At 41.4% G+C, this 27,812-nt stretch overlaps 1 protein-coding gene across 2 annotated transcripts; it reads left to right on the forward strand.

Annotated features, from left to right (window-relative positions):
• The first annotated feature begins 2,152 nt into the window (after window positions 1-2,152).
• Window positions 2,153-27,297, forward strand: PSPH (phosphoserine phosphatase). Of its 2 annotated transcripts, XM_067706023.1 has the most exons (7): window positions 2,153-2,448; window positions 7,324-7,378; window positions 21,730-21,888; window positions 22,768-22,902; window positions 23,365-23,510; window positions 24,520-24,668; window positions 26,792-27,297. In XM_067706023.1, the coding sequence occupies exons 3-7, from the start codon at window positions 21,749-21,751 to the stop codon at window positions 26,897-26,899; spliced, it is 678 nt and encodes a 225-aa protein (XP_067562124.1). In that variant the 5' UTR covers window positions 2,153-2,448; window positions 7,324-7,378; window positions 21,730-21,748; the 3' UTR covers window positions 26,900-27,297. The 2 variants fall into 2 exon arrangements, with proteins under 2 accessions (XP_067562124.1, XP_067562125.1); XM_067706024.1 differs by lacking the exons at window positions 2,153-2,448; window positions 7,324-7,378 and adding an exon at window positions 20,871-20,996.
• The last annotated feature ends 515 nt before the right edge of the window (window positions 27,298-27,812 follow it).

The raw sequence follows: 27,812 nt of genomic DNA on the forward strand, positions 1-27,812 counted from the left end.
CCTTTTCTGTCCCTAGAGGTAAGTACCATTCTGAATTTTATGTTATGAGTTATCATTTACGATATTAAGTGATATTATCTTTTTAAAGTTTCCAGTCAATGACTATTTATATATATACAGTACTGCTGTGAATATTATCCCATGTGACTCTCAGTACTCATGTATGAGAGTTTCTTCTGAGTGCATTCTTTTTTTTTTTTTTTTTTTTCGGTACGCGGGCCTCTTGTGGCCTCTCCCGTTGCGGAGCACAGGCTCCGGACGCGCAGGCTCAGCGGCCATGGCTCACAGGCCCAGCCGCTCCGCGGCATGTGGGATCTTCCCAGACCGGGTCACGAGCCTGCGCCCCCTGCATCGGCAGGTGGACTCTCAACCACTGTGCCACCAGGGAAGCCCCCTGAGTGCATTCTTGAGGTGGAATTGCTGGGTCATAGAAAATGTGCAGGTTCAATATTGCTCAATAATACTATATTGTTTTCTAGAGTGACTGTTCCAACATTCTCTATTTTAGAAGGCTATTTTATTAGCACTGAATTACTTTTTAAAAAAAATAGTACTTGATTCTAACATAGTTAATCATTAGAAAATTTGTTAGCTTATAAAAATGTGATCTGTAGAAAACCTTTCAGGAACACTAGTATTACTTGTATTACTTTTTAATAGCCAGTTATGATTAAAACTTCGCAAAATAACTTGCTAATGTTTTGATTATGGCTTCATTATACTACATTGTATTTGGTTTAGGTGTGCTATTTAACATATTCCAGAGGAACAACAATAAGCATATTAAAATCTGTTTATATAGTTATGCCTTGTCTGATTGTTACATGTATTACTTCCTGATTGTTATATGTATCTGTGACCACCCATTAGCTTCCTCTGGATAACATTTTTTTTTTTTTTAATGGTATGTGTTCTATCTAAACAGTGCCTACAACACTGCCACCTCACACCCACAAGTGTTAATACAGGTGTAAATGTGAGGTGGGTACAGGGACCGTAAATAGCCGACAGATTTTATTTGGTATATTTTATCTGAAATCTATTTAATATTAAACATCTATAAAATATGAATAATAGCAAAAATGAACTTTTACTGCTTCACATTTATTGTACTTGGGTTTCTTTTCCTCTTGAAATAAATTCTCAGTTACCATTTTATACTTATATACAAGTAAATATTTGGTGTTTAACATCTTGTTTCTTTTATTATACTTATTTTTAAATTACTTATCATAAAATATAAACAAGTTCTTGACTAGACTGTTATTTTAGACCCCTTTATTTTGCCCTTCCCTACTAGTTGTATAATCTTTTACCTCATATTTCAAAACATCAAAATTCCTCCTTTCCATCCTTCATCAAAACCATCTCTGGCAGATCTGGGGAGAAATTAAACCGGGTGTGCCCCAAACCTGCAAACATTTTCTTACTAATGAAATCTGAGAACATTGAACTTCAAAGGCACATGTGACCACGGAGCATCAGGACTTTTGTTTCTGGATAGAATTGTGTTTTTTGAGGGGTCCTGTAGCAAAGGGCAGGGATGCTGTGACCGAGCGAGTCTTGCTCCAGCAATTGCATCCTCTCTGCCTGAATGACCAGTTTTGGAAGGAGCCTGCAGACATGACTGTCAGTATCTGAGGTTTCAGGTTGTGTTTTAGGGTAGGACCTCACTGCCCAGCTCCAGCCAGCTGTACCCAAAAGTAAATGTTTGGGGGCAATCACTTATTTATTGTAGTGAACATAAAAGTAGCTGGGCAGGTGACACCTAGAAGAAAATAAGATGACAAAAAAAAATGTGCAAAGACTCATTTCGTTACTCACGGTTTTTTGCATTTGCGAATGTAAGTAGTTTTTGAAGTTCTCTTGGGACTTACATTCCTACAACAGCATAAAGCCAAACGTGGATTTCAAAAAAGGTCCCTAAGGGGCTTTCGTTAAGTGCAAAATCAGTGCAGAGGTCCCTCGCTCCTCTCACGTACTCTTATCCCAAGTGGTGGTGGCGGTGGGGAGCGCTTGAGTAGCACGCAAGCTCTTTTGTTCCTCCTCCGCAAAGTAGAGGTGGTGTGGCCCGAGGCTTTGCGGGATAGCGTCCCCCGCGGAGTTCAAGTCTAGATCCGCCAGCGCTGAGCCCCCGGAGGGAGGAGGGGGCGGGCTCAGGGAGTCCCTCCTTCGGGGGCGGGGCCAAGGGCTGCCCGGCCCTGCAGAGCGGAGGTCTACGGGCTCCAGTTTAGTAAAGCGCATGCAAACCCGGCCAGAAGCCACCGCACTTATCAGCAGATCTCATGATTGTTTGGTAAAGGCTCTGCGGGTCTTCACAGGTCACCTCCCTCGGAACTCCGCGACTCCACGTCGGAGCCAGCCCTCGGCCCCCCGCAGTCGGACGGTTACAGCCGCGGGAGACCTGGAGGCGGTGGCAGCGGCCCAGGAACTAGCAGCAGCGCCCGGGTAAGTCTGGGCATGTGTTTATCTCTCCGTGTGCCCAACTTTCTGATTACCGGTCTGCCTGTCCTACACCCAGGGCCTCTGTGATTCTACATTTATTTTCCTTAATCGGGATAGATAAAATATTTCATGGGATTCCAAGGCTTTTTTTTATCCGTTTACTTTTGAATGGTTTTCACTTGTTTTATCCCAGTGCTGCCTGTTACCAAACAGCATGAATGAATGATGCAATCCTACATAGGGGGAGTCATCAGTACAAGAGTAGGAAAATCTCCAGAATTTAGAGTTGCAATGTCTGACTTCATCAACTTCTTTACCATTAGAATTAGAATTTTAAATATGTACTTACCAGATACATTGTTGTAAAGGTAGAGCTTCAAGCTGGGAATTAAATAACTAATTCTTCTATTCATTAAACTTATGTACTATGTTTTCTTTATATGTGACGTGCACGTTGTGTTTACTCTTTAAATATTTGACTGACCGGTATTTGAATGAGGATCAGGGAAGAAAAATTAAATCCAGGATTTCTATATGTTATTACAACTGCCTGGTGTGTTTTCAATATAATGATTATAGTCCTGTCACTTTCATGTTGGGAAACAAAGTAGTCAGGACGTTTTAAGTTTTCAGTTTATTTGATACATGCCTAATAACTTTTTAAGCTAACGTTTTATTGATGTATAATTTAATGCAATAATATGTACCCATTTTAGGTGTACATTTTGATGAATTTTGACAGTGTTGTACACACTTATAATCACCACCACAATAAAACACTTCCATCACCCTTAAGTTTCCTAGGGCCTCTTTGCAGTCAGACACCCCCACTCCTAGCCCTACTGGCCTGATTTTTGTCATAATAGCATTTGTTTGTATTTTCTAGGGTTTCATATAAACAGAATCATATTGTACGTACTCTTTTGTGTCTGGCTTCTTCTGGTCAATATAATGTTTTCTATATTTATTCATGTTACAGCATCATTAGTAATTCGTATCTTTTTATTGCTGAGTAGTGTTCTATTCTAGGGATGTAACACACTGTGTTTATCCATTTATCTGTTGGTGGTCATTCTAGTTTTGGACTATCATGAATAAAGCTGCTTTGAATATGTTTTTTGTTTTTTTTACATACATCTATTTATTTATTTATTGGCCACACCACATGGCACATGGTATCTTAGTTCCCCAAACATGGATCACACCCATTCCCCCTGCATTGGAAGTGTGGAATCTTCACCACTGGACCACCAAGGAAGTCCCATCCCTTAGCTGCTTCTTTTTTTTAAATATATATTTTTAATTAATTAATTAATTTTTGCCTATGTTGGGTCTTCCTTGCTGCTCGCGGACTTTCTCTAGTTGCAGCGAGTGGGGGCTACTCTTTGTTGCAGTGTGCAGGCTTCTCATTGAGGTGGCTTCTCTTGTTGAGGTGCACAGGGCTCTAGGCACTCGGGCTTCGGTAGTTGTGGTTCACGGGCTTAGTTGCTCCCCGGCATGTGGGATCTTCCCAGACCAGGGCTCGAATCCATGTCCCCTGCATTGGCAGGCGGATTCTTAACCACTGCGCCACCAGGGAAGTCCCTGAATATGTTTTCATTTCACTTGAATAAATCTCCAGGAGTGGGATTGCTGACTCTTACGGTAGGTAAATGTTTAATTTCGTAAGGAACTGCCAAACTGTTTTCCATAGTGGTTGTACCATTTTACATCCCCACCAGCAACGTATAAGAGTTCCAGTTGTTCCATATCCTCACCAATACATGGTATTGTCAGTCTTTTTTATTTTTGTTATTCTTTTGAGTTTATTTGCACATCTTTTTTGAAATATCTATTGTTTATATTTTAATGGGTTGTTTGTTTTATTGAGTTGTAAGTGTTCTTTATTCTAGATACAACTCCTCTATCAAATATATGTATTGTGAATACTTTCTCCCATTCTGCGACTTGCCTTTTTTTCTCTTTCTTTCTCCCCCCCCCCGCCGCCATAATGGTGTCTTTTGAAAAGCAGAAGTTTTTAATTTTGATGAAGGCCAATTTATCACTTTTTTCCTTTTATTATTCATGCTATTTGGGTTTTATTTGAGAAAATTTTGCCTACCTTAAGGTTGTTCTATTAGTATCTATTGCTGCATAATAAATTATCCCAAAACTCAGCAGCTTAAAATGACAAACGTTTATTTTCTCACTTTCTGTGGGTCAGAAATCTGGGAGCAGCTTAGCTGGGTGGTTCTGGTTTAGGGTCTCTTAAGAGGTTGCAGTTGGCCAAGGTCAACTTATCTGAACACTTTATTGGAGGAGGATCTGCTTCCTAGAGCACTCACCTGGTTATTGGCAGGATTCAATTCCCTGAGGGCTGTTAGACTGAGGTCCTTAGTTCCTCACTGGCTGTTTGCTGGACGTCCCCTCAGTTCTGCCACATGGGCCTCTCATTGGGCAGCTACCAACATGGTAGCTGCCTTACCCCAGAGCAAGAAGTGGGGGTGCTGGGGCAAGATGGAAGCCACATTCCTTTTTTTTTCCTTTTTTGAGATTAACTCACTTTTTTATTATTTTATTTTATTTTTTGGCCTCACTGTGTGGCATGTAGGATCTTAGTTCCCCGACCAGGGATTGAACCCAGGCCCCAGCAGTGAAAGTGCCGAGTCCTAACCACTGGACTGCCAGGGAATTCCCTGAGATTAACTCACTATAAAAAAAACCACTTTTATAATATTTTTAAATTAGAAATAATTATGGATTCACAGAAGGCTGCAAAGAAATATACAGGGAAATCTCATGCATTCCTCCTTCCTCCATGTCCCTTCCCCCGAAGACAACATCTCAAGGAACTGACATTGGCACAATCCATAGAGCTCATTCAGACCTCACAGTTATACACACACTCATTTGTGTCAGTCTAATTTTGCAAGTGATATCCTATCACCTCTGCCTCACTCTATTCACTGGAAGAGAGTCACTATACCCAGCTCACTCTCAAGGGTAGGGGGTTACAGATGGGTTGGGATAGCAGGAAGTCGGTTCACTAGGTTTTTTGGAATTTTTGTTTTTTGGCCTCACTGTGTGGCTTGTGGGATCTTAGTTCCCTGACCAGAAATGGAACCCAGGCCCCCCTGCAGTGGAAGCACAGAGTCCTAAACACTGGACCACCAGGGAATTCCCACTAGGGGCCATTTTAGAGGCTGCCTACCACAGGTGTGCAATTTTCCTCCTGTGTTTTAGAAGTCTTATAGTTTTAGCTTTTGTGTTTAGGTCTTGATTCATTTGGAGTTAATTTTTGGCATTGGACTACAAGTTGGGGAAGAATATACATTAGATTTCTATATTTTATTAAAACTACCAGGTAGGATTCCAATATAATAACGATCAGAGTCTTGTCATTTTCATGCTGGTGAAACAAGGGATGTCTTAAATTTTCACATGATCTAATACATGCCCAATTTAAAAAAAAAAAAAGGCCAGTAACAAAGTATGAATTCTAAATTAGAGAAATAGAGCGGGCCTTTATAATTAAACCAATGGATCAAGAATAAACTCTATTAAAGAAGCAAATTGGAAATATTCCTTTTCTTGTCATGCCATTCCGGGCAGTGGGTTCTCCTTAAGAGAGCAGCTTCTGGGGAGGTTTGCTAGGGTGCAGCTCTCGCTGGCCTGCAGGGGAGTGGGATTCAGAACACCTGCAGAAGCCAGTCGTGCTCAGCAGAGTGGGAAAGAAACGCTAGACTTGCATGCTCAGGTACGAGGCTTTGAGTACACTTTGTAATCTTCCTCCTTCACAGGAGTATTATCCTGTGTGACTCCGCTGAGAGAAGGGTACACCGAACCCTTTCTGAGTTCAGTGAGGACCGTATTCGAACCTTCCAAATGATTTATTTCCATTCTGGCTTCCTTCCTTTGTCAACCTCTACTTTGCTTTTTCTTGCCGCTTGTTCTTAACTATTTCTTTTTATCTCTTTTTTTCTTCTGAGATTTAGCACCTTTATCCACTTTTTTTTTTTTTTTGCTGCTTTGGGTTTTCGTTGCTGCGTGCAGGCTTTCTCTAGTTGTGGCAAATGGGGGCTGCTCTTCGTTGCGGTGCTCGGGCTTCTCATTGCAGTGGCTTGTTGTGGAGCATGGGCTCTAGGCATGTATGCTTCAGTAGTTGCGGCACCTGGGCTCTAGAGTGCAGGCTCAGTAGTAGTGGCGCATGGCCTTAGTTGCTCTGCGGCATGTGAGGTCTTCCCGGACCAGGGCTCGAACCCATGTCCCCTGCATTGGCAGGTGGATTCTTAACCACTGCGCCACCAGGGAAGTCCCTATCCACTTCTATTTACAGTTTAAATGATGAGGATTATAATTTGAAGTTGTTGGCTTCGTTCCCTCGTTACTGGGCAGCAGGATTCCCCTCTGACTATTCTTGGAATGTTGTTGACTTTCCTCATTTTGAAGACAGCAGGGACCGTTTTGTAGAGCCTGTAATGGACCTGTGTTGGCTTCTCTGTATTTGTATTATGTTTTCCCAGTAGATCCTCTTTCCCTTTCTCTCTCCTTCCCTTGCCTTTGAGCCTTGCTAATCAGGTGTAGGTGATTTCCTATCAGACTCGAAGCTTTTGCAGAATTAAAGCCACAGAAGAGTGTTTCCTCCTCTGCGTGCTTCAAGGAGACAGAAGTGAAGGGCTTCCCAGGGGAAGCAGTCTTAGGAGACTTTGCAGCTGACCCTCCTTTGTACCGGTCCTGCTAGGAGGGACAGTGAAGCTAGACAGTCTCCTCTTTCTTCTCCTGTGTCTGGACCTTGATGTTCATGTCCCCATTTTTTTCTAGGCTCTTGCTCTTGCAGAACTCACAAGATCTCTCTTAAAGAAATTTGTAGTCAGAACTTTATGCTGTGTTTTTATTCAGGAAAGAAGCAGAAAGAGAAGAGTATTGTCTCCTGGGAATCCAGCCCTGGAGAAACGTGAGTCCAATTTATCTTCTGTTTTCATTGTCATTGTTGTATATTTATCAGTTAACAGTTTAATATTCACTGAATAAAAAAAAATTTTCTGCTGTAACCTATGTGGCATGCTTAAAAATCTCAGGTTCCCCGAGGAATAGCTGTTCTTTTTTATCATAAAGTATACTATAATGCATTGACCAGAAACCATAGTCCTAGTTACAGGAATGCTCTTTGACTCTCCTCTGATTCAGAAACTCTCAGACTCCATTGGGCATTGTTTCACTGCTTGGAGGGCCCCAAAAAGACTCACCCCTAAGACCAAAGCCACCCCAGGTGACGCCCATCTAAGCCCAGGAAGCTTTGCTCTGTCGGCTTCCTCAACCTCTGTACCAGCTTATATTTGTTCTTACACAGGTGAAGGTAAGAGGTCAATCCCAGCAAAAGGGGAAGTTGGTGAAGGTGATCTTAGATGCCTCTTGCAAGATACTTAGATGGAGAAGTTGGAAGAGAGTTTGGATGAGCAAGTTTTTCTCCTTTTATCTAAAACCAGACCTCCTAAGTTTGGCCATGAAGGAAAACTTGTTTTTATACTTTTGGAGCTGGGGGTGAGAAGGGGTTGTCAGCTGTGGCTTCTTTACCAATTGGCCCTCTGCTTCCCCAAGATGGACCTGCTTGAGGTCGGGTGGGCAGGAGTCCTGTCCTGAGACACAGAAGGCAGTGGTCCAGTGGTCGGGACCAGCCCTGGGAGCTGCCATGTCTAAGCACAGACCTTTCCACCAGGATTTCTTCCACCCCCGTCCTGTCCCCCTTCCTTGCAAGGGCCAGATGTGAGGGATCCAGAGTCCATTCTCCAGCAACGATTTTTCTAATGTACACAATTCACTTTGAAGCAACTGAACTTACTCAGCAGATTTCCCCTCTGTCCCCCGGAGCTATGAGAATTTTGACTTTGTATGAATCATGAGTCACTCCTGGTGGAGACAATGAAAAAAAGAGGGAACCAAAAGTGAATAAGGAGGCAGAGCATTTTACAGTGCGGGTTGGGAAGCGCTAAAGGAAGCTGAATTTGTTCTGCAGTCTAAGCAGGGGATTGAAACCCATGTAAGCTGAGGGGTGGAGGGCATATCCCCTGGCACGAGCATTTAGTGGGCAAAGTTAAGGTCATATAATCCAGCTCCATCTGCTAGGGAGGGCATGAAGAAAGAATCAGTCTTCCATGTAACTGCAATGTAATGTTTGTGTATGGCTGTTAGCATAACTGGCACCATCATGGACCCTCACAGTTTCTCCTGTCCTTCCGCTGACCCTACCCAGGACTGTACTGTCCCTTTTGTACTGTCACTTCTCTGTCATCAAGGGCTTTGTAGTTAATAGACATTGTTTAATAATCATTAGGACCAGGTAGCCTCTATGCTCTGTTAGTCCCCAAACAATGATGAAAACCCTCCCCTGCTGTATTCCCGGCACCCACGAGACTACTTACCCATTCATAAATCTTGGCTTGGGAGTGCACGCCCTCTTTCCAAGCACCTACTCCCAAGCACTATAAAATTGTCCCAATGGCCCCTTGGTGGTGGGAAGTGCAGCTGCGAATGCTTCTGGATTGTTATCCACCCAATCCAGATCCCACCCTCTGAGTAAGTTACCTATGATAAACTGATCCATTGATTATACAGAGCTGCCTGCCTCATTTTTCGGTCTCAAGATGCCTTCTCAGTTTGGTGGGCACTTTTCATTCCCTCTGTCCTCCAATAGTTTGTCTCAAAAATCCTGTCTTTGGAACCAAAATCTTTCTTTGGAACCACAGTGCAACCCAGGATGCAGGTGTCAGCAATTCTGAGTCGTAAATCAGGACTAATGTTCATCTGGGTCTGTGAAAATCAGTCCTCACTTTATTTGAGGAAATGTACATTTCCTTTCATATTTGAGGCTCATGGTCTGGTTGAAGCTATTGCTGATATCAGTGGTTGGAAAGAGGCTAAAGGTGCTGGCTTTTCAAATGTGAGCAATAATGATTTGTCTGATCATCCCAACAAGACTGGGAACCTCTTGAAGATGGTGCGCATTCTGCATTGCCCAGGACTTGTGCTAGGCACAGAGAGGCACTGTAGATTGGCTTCATCTTCTTACATCTTTGAGGCTTCGGGAGCCTGTCAGTCATTCTCAGGAGTCTTGCCCATTCTCTGTTATTTGTGTTGCCTCCTGTACATTCTTTTTTTAAAATTTTTAAATTTAATTTAATTTTTTATACAGCAGGTTCTTATTAGTCATCAATTTTTTTTTTTTTTTTTTGCGGTACGCAGGCCTCTCACTGTTGTGGCCTCTCCCGTTGCGGAGCACAGGCTCTGGACGCGCAGGCCCAGTGGCCATGGCTCAAGGGCCCAGCCACTCCGTGGCATGTGGAATCCTCCCAGACTGGGACACGAACCTGTGTCCCCTGCATCGGCAGGCGGACTCTCAACCACTGCACCACCAGGGAAGCCCCAGTCATCAATTTTATACACATCACTGTATACATATCAATCCCAATCACCCAGTTCATCACACCACCATCCCCATCCCCCCACGCTTTCCCCTCTTGGTGTCCATACGTTTGTTCTCTACATCTGTGTCTCAGTTTCTGCCCTGCAAACTGGTTCATCTGTACCATTTTTCTAGGTTCCACATACATGCATTAATATACGATATTTGTTTTTCTCTTTCTGACTTACTTCACTCTGTATGACAGTCTCTAGACTGTCACATCTCAACAAATGACCCAATTTCATTCCTTTTTATGGCTGAGTAATATTCCATTGTATATACGTACCACATCTTTTTATCCATTCATCTGTCGATGGGCATTTAGGTTACTTCCATGACCTGGCTATTGTAAATAGTGCTGTGGTGAATATTGGGGTGCATGTGTCTTTTTGAATTCTGGTTTTCTCTGGGTATATGCCCAGTAGTAGGATTGCTGGATCATATGGTAGTTCTATTTTTAGTTTTTTAAGGAACCTCCATACTGTTCTCCATAGTGGCTGTATCAATTTACATTTCCACCAACAGTGCAAGAGGGTTCCCTTTTCTCCACACAGTCTCCAGCATTTGTTTTTTGTAGATTTTCTGATGATGCCCATTCTAACTAGTGTGAGGTGATACCACACTGTAGTTTTGATTTACATTTCTCTAATAATTAGTGATGTTGAGCAGCTTTTCATGTGCTTTTTGGCCATCTGTATGTTCTCTTTGGAGACATGTCTATTTAGGTCTTCTGCCCATATTTGGATTGGGTTGTTTGTTTCTTTAATATTGAGCTGCATGAGGTGTTTATATATTTTGGAGATTAATCCTTTGTCCATTGATTTGTTTGCAAATATTTTCTCCCATTCTGAGGGTTATCTTTTCGTCTTGTTTATGGTTTCCTTTGCTATGCAAAAGCTTTTAAGTTTCATTAGGTCCCATTTGTTTATTTTTGTTTTTATTTCCATTACTCTAAGAGGTGGATCACAAAAGATCTTGCTGTGATTTATGTCAAAGAGTGTCTTTCCTATGTTTTCCTCTCAGAGTTTTAGTGTCCGGTCTTACATTTAGGTCTCTAATCCATTTTGAGTTTATTTTTGTGTATGGTGTTAGGGAGTGTTCTAATTTCCTTCTTTTACATGTAGCTCTCCAGTTTTCCCAGCACCACTTATTGAAGAGACTGTCTTTTCTCCATTGTATATCCTTGCCTCCTTTGTCATAGATTAGTTGACCATAGGTGTGTGGATTTATCTCTGGGCTTTCTATCTTGTTCCATTGATCTATGTTTCTGTTTTTGTGCCAGTACCAAAATGTCTTGATTACTGTAGCTTTGTAGTATAGTCTGAAGTCAGGGAGTCTGATTCCTCCAGCTCCGTTTTTTTCCCTCAAGACTGCTTTGGCTATTTGGGGTCTTTTGTGTTTCCATACAAATTTTAAGATTTTTTGTTCTAGTTCCGTAAAAAATGTCATTGGTAATTTGATAGGGATTGCATTGAATCTGTAGATTGCTTTGGGTAGTATAGTCATTTTCACAATATTGATTCTTCCAATCCAAGAACATGGTATATCTCTCCATCTGTTGGTATCATCTTTAATTTCTTTCATCAGTGTCTTATAGTTTTCTGCATACAGGTCTTTTGTCTTCCTAGGTAGGTTTATTCCTGGGTATTTTATTCTTTTTGTTGCAATGGTAAATGGGAGTATTTCCTTAATTTCTCTTTCAGATTTTTCATCATTAGTGTATAGGAATGCAAGAGATTTCTTGCATTAATTTTGTATCCTGCAACTTTACCAAATTCATTGATTAGCTCTAGTAGTTTTCTGGTGGCATTTTTAGGATTCTTTATGTATAGTATCATGTCATCTGCAAACAGTGACAGTTTTACTTCTTCTTTTCCAATTTGTATTCCTTTTATTTCTTTTTCTTCTCTGATTGCCGTGACTAGGACTTCCAAAACTATGTTGAATGATAGTGGCGAGAGTGGACATCCTTGACTTGTTCCTGATCTTAGAGGAAATTCTTTCAGTTTTTCACCATTGAGAATGATGTTTCCTGTCGGTTTGTCGTATATGACCTTTATTATGTTGAGGTAGGTTCCCTCTGTGCCCACTTTCTGGAGAGTTTTTATCATAAATGGATGTTGAATTTTGTCAAAGGTTTTTTCTGCATCTATTGAGTTGATCATATGATTTTTATTCTTCAATTTGTTAATATTGTGTATCACATTGATTGATTTGCGTATATTGAAGAATCCTTGCATTCCTGGGATAAATCCCACTTGATCATGGTGTATGATCTGTTTAACGTGTTGTTGGATTCAGTTTGCTAGTATTTTGTTGAGGATTTTTGCATCTATATTCATCAGTGATACTGGTCTGTAATTTTCTTTCTTTTTTTTTTTTTCTTTTTGCGGTATGCGGGCCTCTCACTGTTGTGGCCTCTCCCGTTCCGGAGCACAGGCTCCGGACGCGCAGGCTCAGTGGCCATGGCTCACGGGCTCAGCCGCTCTGCGGCATGTGGGATCCTCCCGGACTGGGGCACGAACCCACGTCCCCTGCATCAGCAGGTGAACTCTCAACCACTGTGCCACCAGGGAAGCCCTAATTTTCTTTTTTTGTAGTATCTTTGTCTGGTTTTGGTATCAGGGTGATGGTGGCCTCATAGAATGAGTTTGGGAGTGTTCCTCTGCAATTTTTTGGAAGAGTTTGAGAAGGATGGGTGTTAGCTCTTCTCTAAATGTTTGATAGAATTCATCTGTGAAGCCATCTGGTCCTGCACTTTTGTTTGTTGAAAGATTTTTAATCACAGTTTAGTTGTATTACTTGTGATTGGTCTGTTCATATTTTCTATTTCTTCCTGGTTCAGTCTTGGAAGGTTATACCTTTCTAAGAATTCGTCCATTTCTTCCAGGTTGTCCATTTTAGTGGCATAGAGTTGCTTGTAGTAGTCTCTTAGGATGCTTTGTATTTCTGCAGTGTCTGTTGTAACTTCTCCTTTTTCATTTGTAATTTTATTGATTTGAGTCCTCTCCCTATTTTTCTTGATGAGTCTGGCTAATGATTTATCAATCTTGTTTATCTTCTCAAAGAACCAGCTTTTAGTTTTATTGATCTTTGCTATTGTTTTCTTTGTTTCTATTTCATTTATTTCTGCTCTGATCTTTATGATTTCTTTCGTTCTGCTCACTTTGCATTTTGTTTGTTCTTCTTTCTCTAGTTCCTTTAGGTGTAAGGTTAGATTGTTTATTTGAGATTTTTCTTGTTTCTTGAGGTAGGCTTGTATAGCTATAAACTTCCCTCTTAGAACTGCTTTTGCCACATCCCATATGTTTTGGATCATCGTTTTTTCATTGTCATTTGTCTCTAGGTATTTTTTGATTTCCTCTTTGATTTCTTCAGTGATCTCTTGGTTATTTAGTAACATATTGTTTAGCCTCCATGTGTTTGTGTTTTTTACGTTTTTTTTCCCTGTAATTCATTTCTAATCTCATAGCGTTGTGGTCAGAAAAGATGCTTGATATGATTTCAATTTTCTTAAATTTTCTGAGGCTTAATTTGTGACCCAAGATGTGATCTATCCTGGAGAATGTTCCATGTACACTTGAGAAGAAAGTGTAATCTGCTGTTTTTGGATGGAGTGTCCTATAAATATCAATGAAATCTATCTGGTCTATTGTGTCATTTAAAGCTTCTGTTTCCTTATTTATTTTCATTTTGGATGATCTGTCCATTGGTGTAAGTGAGGTGTTAAATTCCCCCACTATTATTGTGTTACTGTTGATTTCCTCTTTTATAGCTGTTAGCAGTTGCCTTATGGATTGAGGTGCTCCTATGTTGGGTGCATATGTATTTATAATTGTTATATCTTCTTCTTGGATTGATCCCTTGATCATTATGTAGTGTCCTTCGTTGTCTCTTGTAACATTCTTTATTTTAAAGTCTGTTTTATCTGATATGAGTATTGCTACTCCAGCTTTCTTTTGATTTCCATTTGCATGGAATATCTTTTTCCATCTCCTCAGTTTCAGTCTGTATGTGTCCCTAGGTCTGAAGTGGGTCTCTTGTATACCGCATATATATGGGTCTTGTTTTTGTATCCATTCAGCAAGCCTGTGTCTTTTGGTTGGAGCATTTAATCCATTCACGTCTAAGGTAATTATTGATATGTATGTTCCTATGACCATTTTCTTAATTGTTTTGTTTTTGTAGGTCCTTTTCTTCTTTTGTGTTTCCCACTTAGAGAAGTTCCTTTAGCATTTGTTGTAGAACTGTTTTGGTGGTGCTGAATTCTCTTAGCTTTTGCTTGTCTGTAAAGCTTTTGATTTCTCCATCGAATCTGAATGAGATCCTTGCCGGGTAGAGTGATCTTGGTTGTAGTTTCTTCCCTTTCATCACTTTAAGTGTATCATGCCACTCCCTTCTGGCTTGTAGAGTTTCTGGGGAGAAATCAGCTGTTAACCTTATGGGAGTTCCCTTGTATGTTATTTGTTGTTTTTCCCTTGCTGCTTTCAATAATTTTCCTTTGTCTTTAATTTTTGCCAATTTGATTACTATGTGTCTTGGCGTGTTTCTCCTTCAGTTTATACTGTATGGAACTTGCTGCACTTCCTGGACTTGGGTGGCTATTTCCTTTCCCATGTTAGGGAAGTTTTTGACTATAATCTCTTCAAGTATTTTCTTGGGTCCTTTCTCTTCTCCTTCTGGGACCCCTATAATGTGAATGTTGTTGTGTTTAATGTTGTCCCAGAGGTCTCTTAGGCTGTCTTCCTTTCTTTTCATTCTTTTTTCTTTATTCTGTTCCACAGCAGTGAATTCCACCATTCTGTCTTCCAGGTCACTTATCCGTTCTTCTGCCTCAGTTATTCTGCTATTGATTCCTTCTAGTGTAGTTTTCATTTTACTTATTGTTCATCTCTGTTTGTCTGTTCTTTAATTCTTCTAGGTCTTTGTTAAACATTTCTTGCATCTTCTCGATCTTTGCCTCCATTCTTTTTCCAAGGTCCTGGATCATCTTCACTATCATTATTCTGAATTCTTTTTCTGGAAGGTTTTCTATCTCCACTTCATTTAGTTGTTTTTCTGGGGTTTTATCTTGATCCTTCATCTGGTACATAGCCCTCTGCCTTTTCATCTTGTCTCTCTGTGAATGTCGCCTCCTGTACATTCTTATAAGGTTCTTTAGCCTATTCCATTTGTCTCATTTTAGGTCCTCTAACATCATTTGTTTGTCTGTTGCTGGCTTTCTCTCCATTTACAAATGGCTCATTCTGCATGCTCAGTGGAACTGTGCTGCATTAAGCACTGCTTCTCTGCTGATAGACTTCTGTCTTCTAGGCTTTTATAGTGAGCCTGCTTAGCCATGTAATATTAGGTTAATTCCCTCTGGACCAGAGCCAGATGGGTGTTTCTGAGGCACAGAGAGTGGGATATGGAGCTCCTTGGGGTTCACTGGCTTGGTGGGAATTTGACAATTTATGAAACCTGTTTCTATCTGCTGGTCTTCCAAAGAATGGGCAGACTTTCTTCTTTCACTATTTCTCTAATAATTAGTGATGTTGAGAATCTTTTCACGTGCCTGTTGGCCATATGTATGTCTTCTTAGGGGACAGTCTGAATTCTTGCTGAAAGTCTTTGACATTTCCTGGGTCCATGTTACTTACTTTCTTCCTTCCTTCCTTCCTTCCTTCCTTCCTTCCTTCCTTCCTTCCTTCCTTCCTTCCTTCCTTCCTTCCTCCCTCCCTCCCTCCCTCCCTCCCTCCCTCCCTCCCTTTCTTTCTTTCTTTCACTGTGTTGGGTTTTCATTGATGCGCACGGGGTTTCTCTAGTTGCATAATTGCAGTGTGTGGGCTTCTCATTGTGGTGGCTTCTCTTGTTGTGGAGCATGGGTTCTAGGCATGTGGGCTCAGTAGTTGTGGCACACAGGCTTAGTTGCTTCCGTGGCATGTGGCATCTTCCCGGACCGGGGGTCAAACCCGTGTCCCCTGCATTGGCAGCCAGATTCTTAACACTGCGCCACCAGGGGAGTCCCCACGTTACGTTCTTAACAATGTCTAACCTTATTTAATTCTGCTTAATTTATCCACCTCTTTTATATTGTCTCTGTGCATTTGAGACCCAAGTTTCAGTTCTTTGGCCATCATTTAGGAGCTGTATGACCTTGGGTAAAGCATTTAACTTCCTTATACCTCTATTAGTTAATCTGTGAAATGGATGTATTAATATTGTTCCTGCAGAAAGGCATGGGACTAGCCCCAGATAATGGCTTTGAGTTTCCTTCCAACTTCAGAATATATGATATTGATTCTGTTTCTCTGTTATAGTCATCATTGCTTGTTAACGATTTTAATTTTAGGGTAATAGCACACTAAATTGGAATTGTTTTATTGAGAATAGTAATCTACTCGATTCTCTGTTCTCAGGAACTGCTTAGATTCAACTCTAATTCATGAAACATTTAATTTTAGCACCCACTGTGCTGGAAACAGAAAAATAATTCAGTCAAGGTCCGTACCCTGAAGGAACTCACATTCTAGGAAGGGAATGGGAGTGATTAATTAATTCTCTGAGGGGGTTATGAAGGAGCTAGTACAGGGAAAATAATTTAATCTGAACCTTAAAGAATAAATAGGGATTTTCCCATTAGACATGAGTAATTAGGTGATTTCAGGCGGAGGGAACAGCATCTGCAAAGGTACAGAGAACTAAAAAATCATGACATGTTTAAGGAACAAGAAGTCCTCTGTATTCCTTGAGCATAAGGTGTGGGTGTGTGTATGTGAGTGTATGTGGGGGGAGAAGAGCAATGGGGAATGGATTGGTGAAATAGGATTCAAATCATGAAGGGCATAAATGAATAACAGAGACATTTTGTTAATTTATATGCTAATGATGAGGAATGGATGAGCAAGGGCATCAGGAGGTCTGATGTGATTAACCTGATTTGATTCTTCAATCCTCAGCAGCCAAACCTGAACACAGGCAGACATAGCAGTATAGTTAAAATTTAAGTGCAAATGACTGTGTTAAAAAAGAAGTCTTTACCTTTAAAAAATACATACTGAAATATTTTTGTATGAAATGATGTGATTTGCTTTGAGATAAATCAGATTTATCTCAGAAGTGGAAGTGTGTGGGTGTGAGATTGCGATTTGTAATAAACATATATTTGGTCCTGTCCCATTTCTGGCACAGAGCTCCTAAAACCCTTGGAATTTCCTGTGATGAGAGGGATAAAGATGTCTCTTATGTTAATGAGGTGACTTTTGGACCCACCTAAGGATGGGGGCTGTTTGCCATGAGAGCCAACCATGTGATTAGAGGGTTGGAACTTTTGGTCCCACTGCCCTGACCTCTAGGGAGGGAAGAGAGGCTGGAGGCTGAGCTTAGTCACCAATGACCAATGATTTAATCAATTATGCCCTTGTAATGAGTCCTCCATAAAAACCAAAAAGGACGGGGTTCGAAGAACTTCTAGGTTGGTGAACACATGGAACTTTGGGGAGAACAGCATGCCTGGAGAGGGCGTGGAAGCTCCATGCCCCTTTCCACATACCTTGCCCTGTACATTTCTTTCATCTGCTGTTCCTGAGTTATATCCTTTTAGAATAAATCTAGTAAAGTTCTGTGAGTCACTCTAACAAATTAATCAAACCCAAGGAGGGGGTTGTTGGAACCTCCAGTCTATAGCCGGTCAGTCAGAAGCACAGGTGATAATCTGGACTTGTGACTGACATCTGAAATTGTGTGTGTGTGTGTGTGTGTGTGCGCGTGTGTGTGTATGTGTGTTGGGGGTGGAGTGGGGTCAGTCTTGTGGGACTGAACCCTTAACCTGTGGAATCTGATGCTTTTCCTATGGGTAGATAGTGTCGGAATTGAGTTGAAATGTAGGATACCCTGCTGGTGTCTGAGAATTGCTTGGTAGTGTGGGAGCCCTATCCCCTCAATGTTGGAATTGGGGTGCAGAACCTTTTATAGTGGGGTGGATGAAGCAAGATTTGCTATGATTGTTGAAGCAGGATGATAAATACATGGAGTTCATGTATTTGTACTTTCTATTTTTGTATGCATTTGAAATTTGCCACAATAAAAAGTTAAAAAAATGGTTAGTTGTGGGTATGTAATTCAAAATGTTATCATTTATTCATTCATTCAACCTTCAGAATTAATTGAGCATCTACTCAAAAGAGGTTCAAAACAATAGGTGTTTTGGAAAATTTTGGATCTTAGTATAAAGAGCTTGCAATCCAAGAGTGGAGGTGTTATGCACATAACTCAATTTAAGGTAAGTTGGAATATTATTAATTCCATATCTTAAAAAAACAGATCTACATAAAGTACTGTGGAAGTTCTGGGGAGAGATTTTTTTGCAGCTCAGGGGAATCAGGGAAGACTTGATACTGAAGATGGCATTTGAGCTTTATTCATCCACTTAATTCAACAGATATTATTGAGTCCTACTGTATGCCGAATACTGTTCTCAGTCTTAAGGATCCAGCAGTGAACAAAGCTGACAAAGATCCTACTCTTGTGAAATTTACATCCTAATGGGAACAGATAGACAACACGTAACAAACATAAGTTTTATCGTGTGTTAGAAGATGAGAGATGTTACAGAAAAAAGAAGTAGGGCATCGTGAGGGAGGTTAGTAATGTTGGGGGTAAGGTTGGGAGGGGGGTTACAATGGTAAACAGGGTGGTCAGGTTGACATTTGGGCAAACTCTTGCCAAGGGAATTGGCCAAGTGGATATTCGCGTGAAGAGCCTTCCCTCCGAGGGCACAGCTGGAGCAAAGGCCCTAAGTGGGGAGTCTGCCTGGTGTATTTGCAGAGCAGCAAGAGGACCAGCGAGGCTGGAGCAGAGTGAAGGAGGGGGAGACGAGTTGAAAATGAGGTCAGAGAAGTAACGGGGAGGGCATGGTGGTGGTGGTACCAGAGTTGGGGGGCAGACCTTCTAGGTAATCATAAGAACTTTGGTTTTTACTTTTAGTAAAATGAGGAGCCAGTGAAGGATTTTGAGCCAGAAGTGTAGCATGATTTGCTTATAGCTTACAGTGATTCTCTGGCTGTTATGTCGAGAGCAAATACTGGGGTGGGGACCTTTTAGGAGGCTTTTGGTATAATCTTGCCAAGAAACATTGGTGACTCAAGCTAGAACGATAGCAGTGGATGTGATGAGAAGTGGTCATATTTTAGTTAGAGCTTAAAGGCAGAACCAACAGCATTACCTGAAAGATTGGATGTGGGATTTGAGAGAAAGAGAAATGTCAAGGGTGACTAAAGAATGGAGTTGCCCTCAAGGGAGAGAAGGAAGGCTGCAAGAATGACAGTTTTCTGGGGGGAGGGAAGAGCGGCAGTTCAGTTTTGGACATGTTAAGTTTGGGATGTTTACCAAACATCTGAGTGGAAGTCAGGTAGGTAGTTGGAGTTTAGAGTTTGGGAGAGAAAACTGAGCTGCAGGTGTACATTTGGGAGTTACTGTCATAGAGACAGCATTTAAAGCCATGAGCCTAGATGAATTAATTCATCTAGGGAGTGAGTATAGGTAGAGAAGACCAGGGACGGACCATGGGCCATTTCAACATTAAGAGAACGGAAGAGAACCAACCAGCAAAGGAGCTTTTAGCCTCAAAGAGCCGATGATCTGTGAACCTGGGAAGTCAGTCCTCTAAGTTGAGGGGTGAGCTTGAACAAGAGCGTGATGCTGGGGGAAAAAACAGATTGTTGATAACCAGGAGCAGATGTGTTTAGTATTCATGTTTTTTAAGAATAGTTTTCTGTTGAATGGAGGCTTATTCACATTTAGGTTGATAATGTTAGTGCAGAGTTTAAGATTCCATTATCTAACTGGATTCATTAATTTACCCTCCCTTGCCTATTTTTATTGGGTCTCTAATGAAACTCACATTTCCTGTTTGGAGTACTCTCTTGTAAGGGGTCAAACAAGGATCAACAATTTTTTTTGGTAAAGGGCCAGATAGTAAATATCTCAGGCTTTGCAGGCTGTACAGTCTCTGATGCAGCTACTCAACTTGTCTGTTGTAGTGGGGAAGCTGCTACAGGCACATAAACGATGAACATGGCTGTGTTCCAATAACGCTTGATTTCAGACACTGAATTTTGAATTTTATGTAATTTTCATGTTTCACAAAATATTATTCTTCTATTTTTTCCCGCTACTTAAAAGGTAAAAAAGTCATTCTTTGTAGGCTGTACAAAGATAAGTGGCAGGCTGGATTTGGCCTACTGGCTGTAGTTTGCTGACCTCTGGCTTAAAAGATTTTTTTTTTTCCAGGTCCACTTTGAACCAGATCATTCTGCCAAATGCAATTTTTTTTTTTTTGGATTTATTTATTTATTTGTGGCTGTGTTGGGTCTTCGTTGCTGTGCGTGGGCTTTCTCTAGTTGTGGTGAGCAGGGGCTACTCTTTGTTGCAGTGCGTGGGCTTCTCATTGTCGTGGCTTCTCTTGTTGCAGAGCATGGGCTCTAGGAGTGCGGGCTTCAGTAGTTGTGGCACGTGGGCTCAGTAGTTGTGGCTTGCGGGCTCTAGAGCTCAGGCTCAGTAGTTGTGGCACATGGGCTTAGTTGCTCTGCGGCATGTGGGATCTTCCCAGGCCAGGGCTCGAACCCATGTCCCTTGCATTGACAGGCAGATTCTTAACCACTGCGCCACCAGGGAAGCCCCAAATGCACTGGTTTGAAATCAGTTACAAAGTGGGTTAGCCAGACTCTTTTGAGTCTATTTTCAGCCACTGTTCATGCTGATTTGCATTGTCCGTGTGGCGTTGTACATGACATATTAGTCTCTTTGATGGGTGAGTGGTCTGGGTGACCTCTAGGATCTAGTTCACGTCCATGATTCTAGTCCAGTGATTTTCTTAAAAAAAAAAAAAGAGAAAGAAAGAAATACTCAAAATTCTTTTGAAACTATCCTCCATAGCTTCTGCAGCACTGTGGTCTCCCAGAGTTTCTTCCCTTGACCTTTCCCTCTCATTTTCCTTCTCAGGCTCCTGACTTGAATGTCCCGTTCCTGCGCTCTGTCCTCAGGCCTCTTCTTTCTCCCTTTTTCCACTCTCCGTGGTGACTTCCATCAGGCTGTGACTTTAGTTACCACCTCTGCACCAGAGACTAACACGTGTGTATGTAGCTCTGACTTCTGAGGTGGAAAGCAAGGTTTCCCATTAGCTAGAAGTTAAAATCCAAACTCCTGAGCCCAGCCCACACTAACTCTCCGTGCACTGCCTGGCAACTGGACTGGGCTGTTGGGCAGCTTCCAGCACGTCATCCATCCTTCTGCTGCATCGTCTTTGCCCTTGCTCTTCCCTCTGCCAACATTACCCTCTCTCCTTGCTGCCGTCTCCCTCCCTGCTAATTCCCAGCACACCCCAAATTGATACCCTGCCCTTTGAGAACCCACTCAGAGGGCCACTTACTCTGCAACATTCAGCTTAATGCCTGTACTTCTTGGAAGCCCTGTTTCATAGACAAGGTTCAACGTTTCCTCTGTGTGCTCACGGTATCTTAAGCACATTTCCATTGTAGCCCTTGCCTTTATTGCTCTGTTAGGTCAAAAGTCCTTGAATATTGGTTGAACATCAAATATATTTATAAGTTGGTACATTCACTAGACAATGCTTGGGAGCAGAGTTTGGGTCCCGCTAATCTTTGTAACCCCAGAGCCTGCCATTTAGAAGATACTTAATTTGTGTTTAAAAAAAAAAAAAAAAAAAAGAATGATTCCATGAGGACATGCTTATATGGGCTACACTGACTTTGATACAAATTAAAATATATTGACAGTCGTAGGCAAAATTAGACCTTTTTATGACTATATTTTATGTCTTTAACTATATTTATCTTTTTCTGTTGTAGAAGGAAAATTCTTCCCAGGATGGTCTCCCATTCAGAGTTGAGGAAACTTTTCTGTTCAGCTGATGCAGTGTGCTTTGATGTTGACAGCACAGTCATCAGAGAAGAAGGAATTGATGAGCTGGCCAAATTCTGTGGAGTTGAGGATGCTGTGTCAGAAATGTAGGAACAGTATTTATTCACCTTACGAAATGATAAAGAATTGCAAAGGAAGAGTGACTTTTGGATGACATGCAGGACCAGAGCCCAGAGCCTGATCTTAGTCCCTGCCTATGAAACATAGGCACTAGGCTTTTTGCTCCATCACTGAGAGCTGAATTTGGTAGTGTACATCATCCAACCATCCCTTTATACAAATATTTATGGCAAAAAAATATATGGTTGCCTCTGACAAACAAATATGGATGACATACTCTTAGCTTGGTCAGGGGACTGATGACGATAAGTAACCAAAGAAGATGACCTGGGGGGTCTCCAGGGGTCCAGTGCTGTGTGGCCTTAGTGGTTTGTTAGAAAGCTAGTTACAGTTCAGAGTTTCTCCATGGATGCCTGGGTGAGAGTCCCTCCCTCCCTCCTGCCCTCCCTGTGTCACCTGCAGTCACTAGCTCATGGACCATTTCACGTTCAGCTTCCTTTGATGCAAGAGTACAGGGCCTTTGGTTTCTTTCTTGGTTTACAAACACTCACAGCTTCCAAGGCAGGTACCTGTGGATAGTATATGTGGTTTTCTTAGCTCACTGGATGGTGTATTTGTGGATCCAAAGGATAAAGGATTCTCTTTACTGATGTCTTTTGTGCCTTGGTCTAATTTGCTCTGCAAAATAGACTTAGGCTATTTTGGCTTCAAAATATTAATGTGATTCTCAAGCAAACCTTCAGTGGTTTATCCCAGGCCTCACTCACTCCCATGGCCATGCACCACGTCTGTTGTATGGTGGGGCACCTTCCTCATGCGTGGACCTTGTGAGGAGTGGGGGAGAGTAGGCGTGTAAACTTCGAAGACAGCACTTAGCTGGCCTGATTTTTGGGTCTTCCTCCTAGGACACGGCGAGCCATGGGCGGGGCAGTGCCTTTCAAGGCTGCCCTCACAGAGCGCTTAGCTCTGATCCAGCCCTCTAGGGAACAGGTGCAAAGGCTTATAGCAGAGCACCCACCACACCTGACCCCCGGCATAAGGTAAGGGGCTCCCCAGTCTGGGTACACTGTCTCCCTATCAGCACCTGCATTTGGGGGCATGTCCTCCTGAGGGTATCTCACCATTACTTTAGAGCTCCCTTCTTTGTGGTTCCTTCGGTACTTGTATATGGTCTTGTCTGCTAGTTGTTCCTGCCCACGTCTGCCCTCCCTCTCTCCCCACGGAGAGCCTAAGCCTCCTCTTCTTCTTGTGTTTCTGGGTCCATGGGCAGAATAGAGTTGTGGAATGGTTTCCTAAAGCAGTTAAGCCCCACCCACTAATTTCTAAGTGCTTTTAGAAAAACATATATAAAACATTAATTCATTAGGCGGTATACCTTGTCTGATGTACCTTGGGCAAATGCATTTGGAGAAAAAATATATTTGAGTTTCCTTTTCATGTTTTCTCTTTTATATTAATCAGCATTTGGTATTTTATATGTTTTTTTGTTTTTATTCTTTCAGGGAGCTAGTAAGTCGCCTACAAGAGCGAAATGTTCAGGTTTTTCTAATATCTGGAGGCTTTAGGAGCATTGTGGAGCATGTTGCTTCAAAGCTCAACATCCCATCAACCAATGTATTTGCCAACAGGCTGAAATTCTACTTTAATGGTAAGTCTTTAATAGTAACATTTTCTCCTTCTTATCAGTTTTAGTATTCAACATCCTAGGTAATGTCTGTTGGAATGCAACTCAAGCAAGGTGGAATCAGAGTTAAATGTTGAGGTAAAGGATTCTCTTTACTGATGTCTTTTGCACCTTGGTATCGTTTGCCCTGCAAAATAGACTTAGGTCATCATCTCTCCTACCTTCAGTATCGATATAATCATCTATCTGTATATAAATGTCTGTACTGAGTAAAATGTTAGTTCTTATGTAACCCTCGTGACTTATTTTGTTATGCATCATATTTCAGTTCTATGAAAGCTCTCATGTATCTGAATCAATTTAGACTCAGGAAGGAGAGTTAATTTGTGAGCAAGTCGCTGCACTTTAGCTGCCTTTGGAGGCACCTCCTGGCCCCTCTCTGGACCATCACAGAACCACAGCTGTAGTTTTCTGTCATCTCAAGATGTCTCCAGTTATGTCAAGGGGTGGCTGACATTCTTAACACCAAATAATATTAATTAAAAATAAATTACATGTGTTAATAGAACACTTTTTAAGGGTCTATAGATAGAAATCATTAAAAAAAAGAAGTAGAGAATAAGTGTGGTAATTACTGTAAGAATAGAAATAATCCATCAAATATAAATAGGAATCTCCTCTTAGATGAAATTGTATATCAACATGTTTTAAATTAATATATTACTATTTCATGGTGTTCTGCCACCTCAACAAGTTTTGACAATTATGACACTGGAAGCTTAGAGGATAAAGTTAATTTACCCCAAGATGTTTATCATCTAAAGGAGTAACCTTGACAAGAGGTGTTTGTAATTTAAAAGCAAAACTTGTTCATTCTGAGGAATAAGTGTGAAAGTCCAGGCTGTGTCACTTTACTGAAGGCTGTTTTTAGCTTTGTGAGTGATAGGAAGGTGAGGCTATCATCTGTGCAAAAGGCTGGCCCTACTGATACAATCCTGTGGATCTTTAACACTGTTTTAATGGCTCTTTTAAGGTGAATATGCAGGTTTTGATGAGATGCAGCCAACAGCCGAATCTGGTGGGAAAGGAAAAGTTATTAAACTTTTAAAGGAAAAATTTCATTTTAAGAAAGTAGTCATGATTGGAGATGGAGCCACAGACATGGAAGCCTGTCCTCCTGCTGTATGTATTAAGTGTACTAATTGTTTTGCATTTGTATTTTTACTGTTGACAGCTGACTTAGAACTCAGTACAATTTGTGAGAGTTAAACAAAAACCTGTATCAGCCTGAAATAAAAAACCAAGATAAATAAAACAAATTCAATCTCAATATATTAATTGACTTTTTGCAAACCCAAGGAGGGTTGCAAATAAGGAACTTAAAAACCTTTTAAAACTTTCAAAGACCCCTGTCCCTGCAGGATGGCTGCCACCTCTTAGCCCGAGTATGTGCTCAACAAGGTTTGGCTTCATTTCCACAAATAATGCAGCTCTTATTACTATAACCGAAATTGTAATGTTTTATATTTGATAAACTATTTCCTCATACGTTATCTCATTTAATCCTCATAACAGCCCTGTGAGGTAAGAGTATTATCTTCTCCTTTTTACTGATCAGAGAACTGAGGCTCAGGGAGGTTTGAGACCACACCCATATTAAGGCATTTTATTCCTCTGAATTAACATTGTTTTCTGAGACTAGCAGGAAACAAATGCTATATAGCCCATATCTTAAGTTAAGCCAATATCTTAATTTATCACATGTCCCTTTCATGTAGGACTTTGACTATATTGTCTTGTTCTAACTTAAGAAAAACTGAACCAAAAATATAGTGGTGAACGTTTTACTACCTAGTTTCCTGAGATCTAAAAATAGCATCTTTCTCTGTCAATGATTAAGCATTCGTGGTTAAAGAATCTTTTGGGATCCTTCTAACACTACTTGAGTCAGTTCGAGATAACACGTTCTTAGATGATTTATAGCCGATGTTGGGGTCGACTAAGTAGTGAACGCCGGGCTAGTTGAATAGCAAGGCATAAAATGCAGGGTTCTCTCAGGGGGCCCCCGATCCCGGTGTCCAGAAAGAGCAAAATTACAAATTCCAGATGACCTACCAGTCAGAAAATGATATAGCCTGACTGAACCAAGAGAAAGTGGTGTGCATGCAGGTGTGTAGCCCTGGAAGGTGGTCAGAGGAATCTGTGCCCTAAAGGACGGTTAGCAGCCTCCATGTGGAGGCCTGGCAGGACTTGGCGGGGTGTGTGTGTGTGTGGAATTTCTAGAGGGAGGGGAAGCAGCAGAGCACAGTAAGGATGTACTAGCATGGTCCTAGGCACAAGTGAGCTTTCTCTTCAGCAAGAGAAGAAGACCCCACATACCAGGCACTCTGGTGTTACCTTTGGGTCCTGGGAAGCCCTGGAAGGCTTCTGGACCGAGAAGGAACAAGTCAGTGTGTTAGGACAGCTGAGCTGGTGCTGGCATGCAGAAAGGGCTGCAGCAGAGGCAGGGAGCTCAGTTAGGAGGAGGCTAAATTTAACTAGAAGGGAAGTATCTAGTTATTCCCTGCCCCCCCCGCCCGCCCTTGTATGAAAATAAAAATGAAGACAAAGGTCAAGTAAGAATTTTGTACTTCTAAATTAGTGTATATTGTGTCTGTAGCCTGGCAGAAAAAGAGAAAATACCATTTAAAAAGATCATTGACTAAAAGAAGGTATCACTGAGCAGAAATTAATGAAACAATGTAACTTTAAATAATTCTACCAGTGAAAAGTGGAATGCTGCTAACACACTCTGGGGTTGTCATCTCCTTCAGCCCAGAATAACATGCCCTCCTGGGAGGGAGGTCCCTCAGTTTCACCCAGGATGCCAGCCGGGAGATACCTGCTCTGGTCCTGATTCCAGGCCTCGGGCATTTCCACGGCACCACAGGCTTCTCTTTGATCTTCTTTCTCTGAAATTGTCTGGCCTGGACGTGATTGCCACCTAGTTTAGAACTCAGATGTTTACCACCTGGTGTGGTTTTAGTTTTGTAAGCAATTGTCTTGGTTTTAAGAGGGCTTCAGTTCTCCTGAAGCCCACAATGTCCAGCTGAATGCATCTGCAGCAGTGGTGGTCAGACTCATTCATTCTCAGGGCAGGAGGAGGGGAGGCTCCTGGGGAGCTGGGGAGGGAGGTGCCCCAGGTGAGGCTGGGCTCACCTCTCTTTGCACAGAGTTTATTCTTTTAAACAACACTTACTGCCCTAGGCTGCTGCTGTATCTTTGTCTCTCTCTTTTAAACTATTTCTCTTTTGTTCTCTTCTTAGGATGTTTTCATTGGATTTGGAGGAAATGTGATCAGGCAACAAGTAAAGGACAACTCGGAATGGTACATCACTGATTTTGTAGAGCTTTTGGGAGAACTGGAAGAATAAGATCAGTTTTTATACAGTTCATAACAACTTCAGGTTAATTTTTAAAAGTTATACAGTTTGATACTGTTTGCTTCCAATTGAATATTAGGACTTAATATATAAATTTAGTACTGATTATCTGTACTTCCAAGTAAACTATAGTTAGGGCTCATAGAACATTGTGGTTCTTTTTTTTTTTTTTTTTAACTGTAGTTCCAGTATTATTATGACCATTTAATTACCTGGAGAGTTTTATAATTTGAATTCTTTATGTATTTTCCTAGCTATATTTTATTTGAAGGCTTTTGAAGGTGGATAGTAAATTAAACACCTTCATTATTGGAAATATGGATTAGGCAGCTTTAAGTGAAATTGGTTTTCCCTTTATATATAAATAAAAGTTTATCCACATATCAGAACAGATTTGTAGAATTTTTTTTTTTTTTCTTTTGAGCCACACCACGCAGCTTGTGGGATCTTAGTTCCCCGACCAGGGATTGAACTCAGGTACTCAGCAGTGAAAGCACTGAGTCCTAACCCACTGGACTGCCAGAAAATTCCCGATTTGTAGAATTTTTAATTCTGCCTATCATGTATTTCAGTATCCAGTAATTCAAGTATTTAAGTGTTTGAGTAGAAACGACCTCCGGGCAAGGAACCAAGGAGTCGAGACCCTCCTGAGCACAGGGCAGAGTGCTTGTCACAGTGAATCCACCACTCAGCCCCCGCCACTGAGGGAAACGCTGGGCCAGAGGGATGGAAGTGCTTTTACTACCTCTTGGTATTTGTCATATAGGGAACGTTGCAAAGATTTTTTTAGAAAGATAACCATGGCGCCTTAAACAAAAGTACGGACCTTAAAAAATGGATATTTGATAATCACATGAACTAGGAGAACTGAAAACAAGTTTTACTCATCCCAAATGAAGATCAG

The sequence above is a fragment of the Pseudorca crassidens genome, chromosome 15 (assembly GCF_039906515.1).
Source record: "Pseudorca crassidens isolate mPseCra1 chromosome 15, mPseCra1.hap1, whole genome shotgun sequence".
NCBI classification, from domain to species: Eukaryota; Metazoa; Chordata; class Mammalia; order Artiodactyla; family Delphinidae; genus Pseudorca; species Pseudorca crassidens.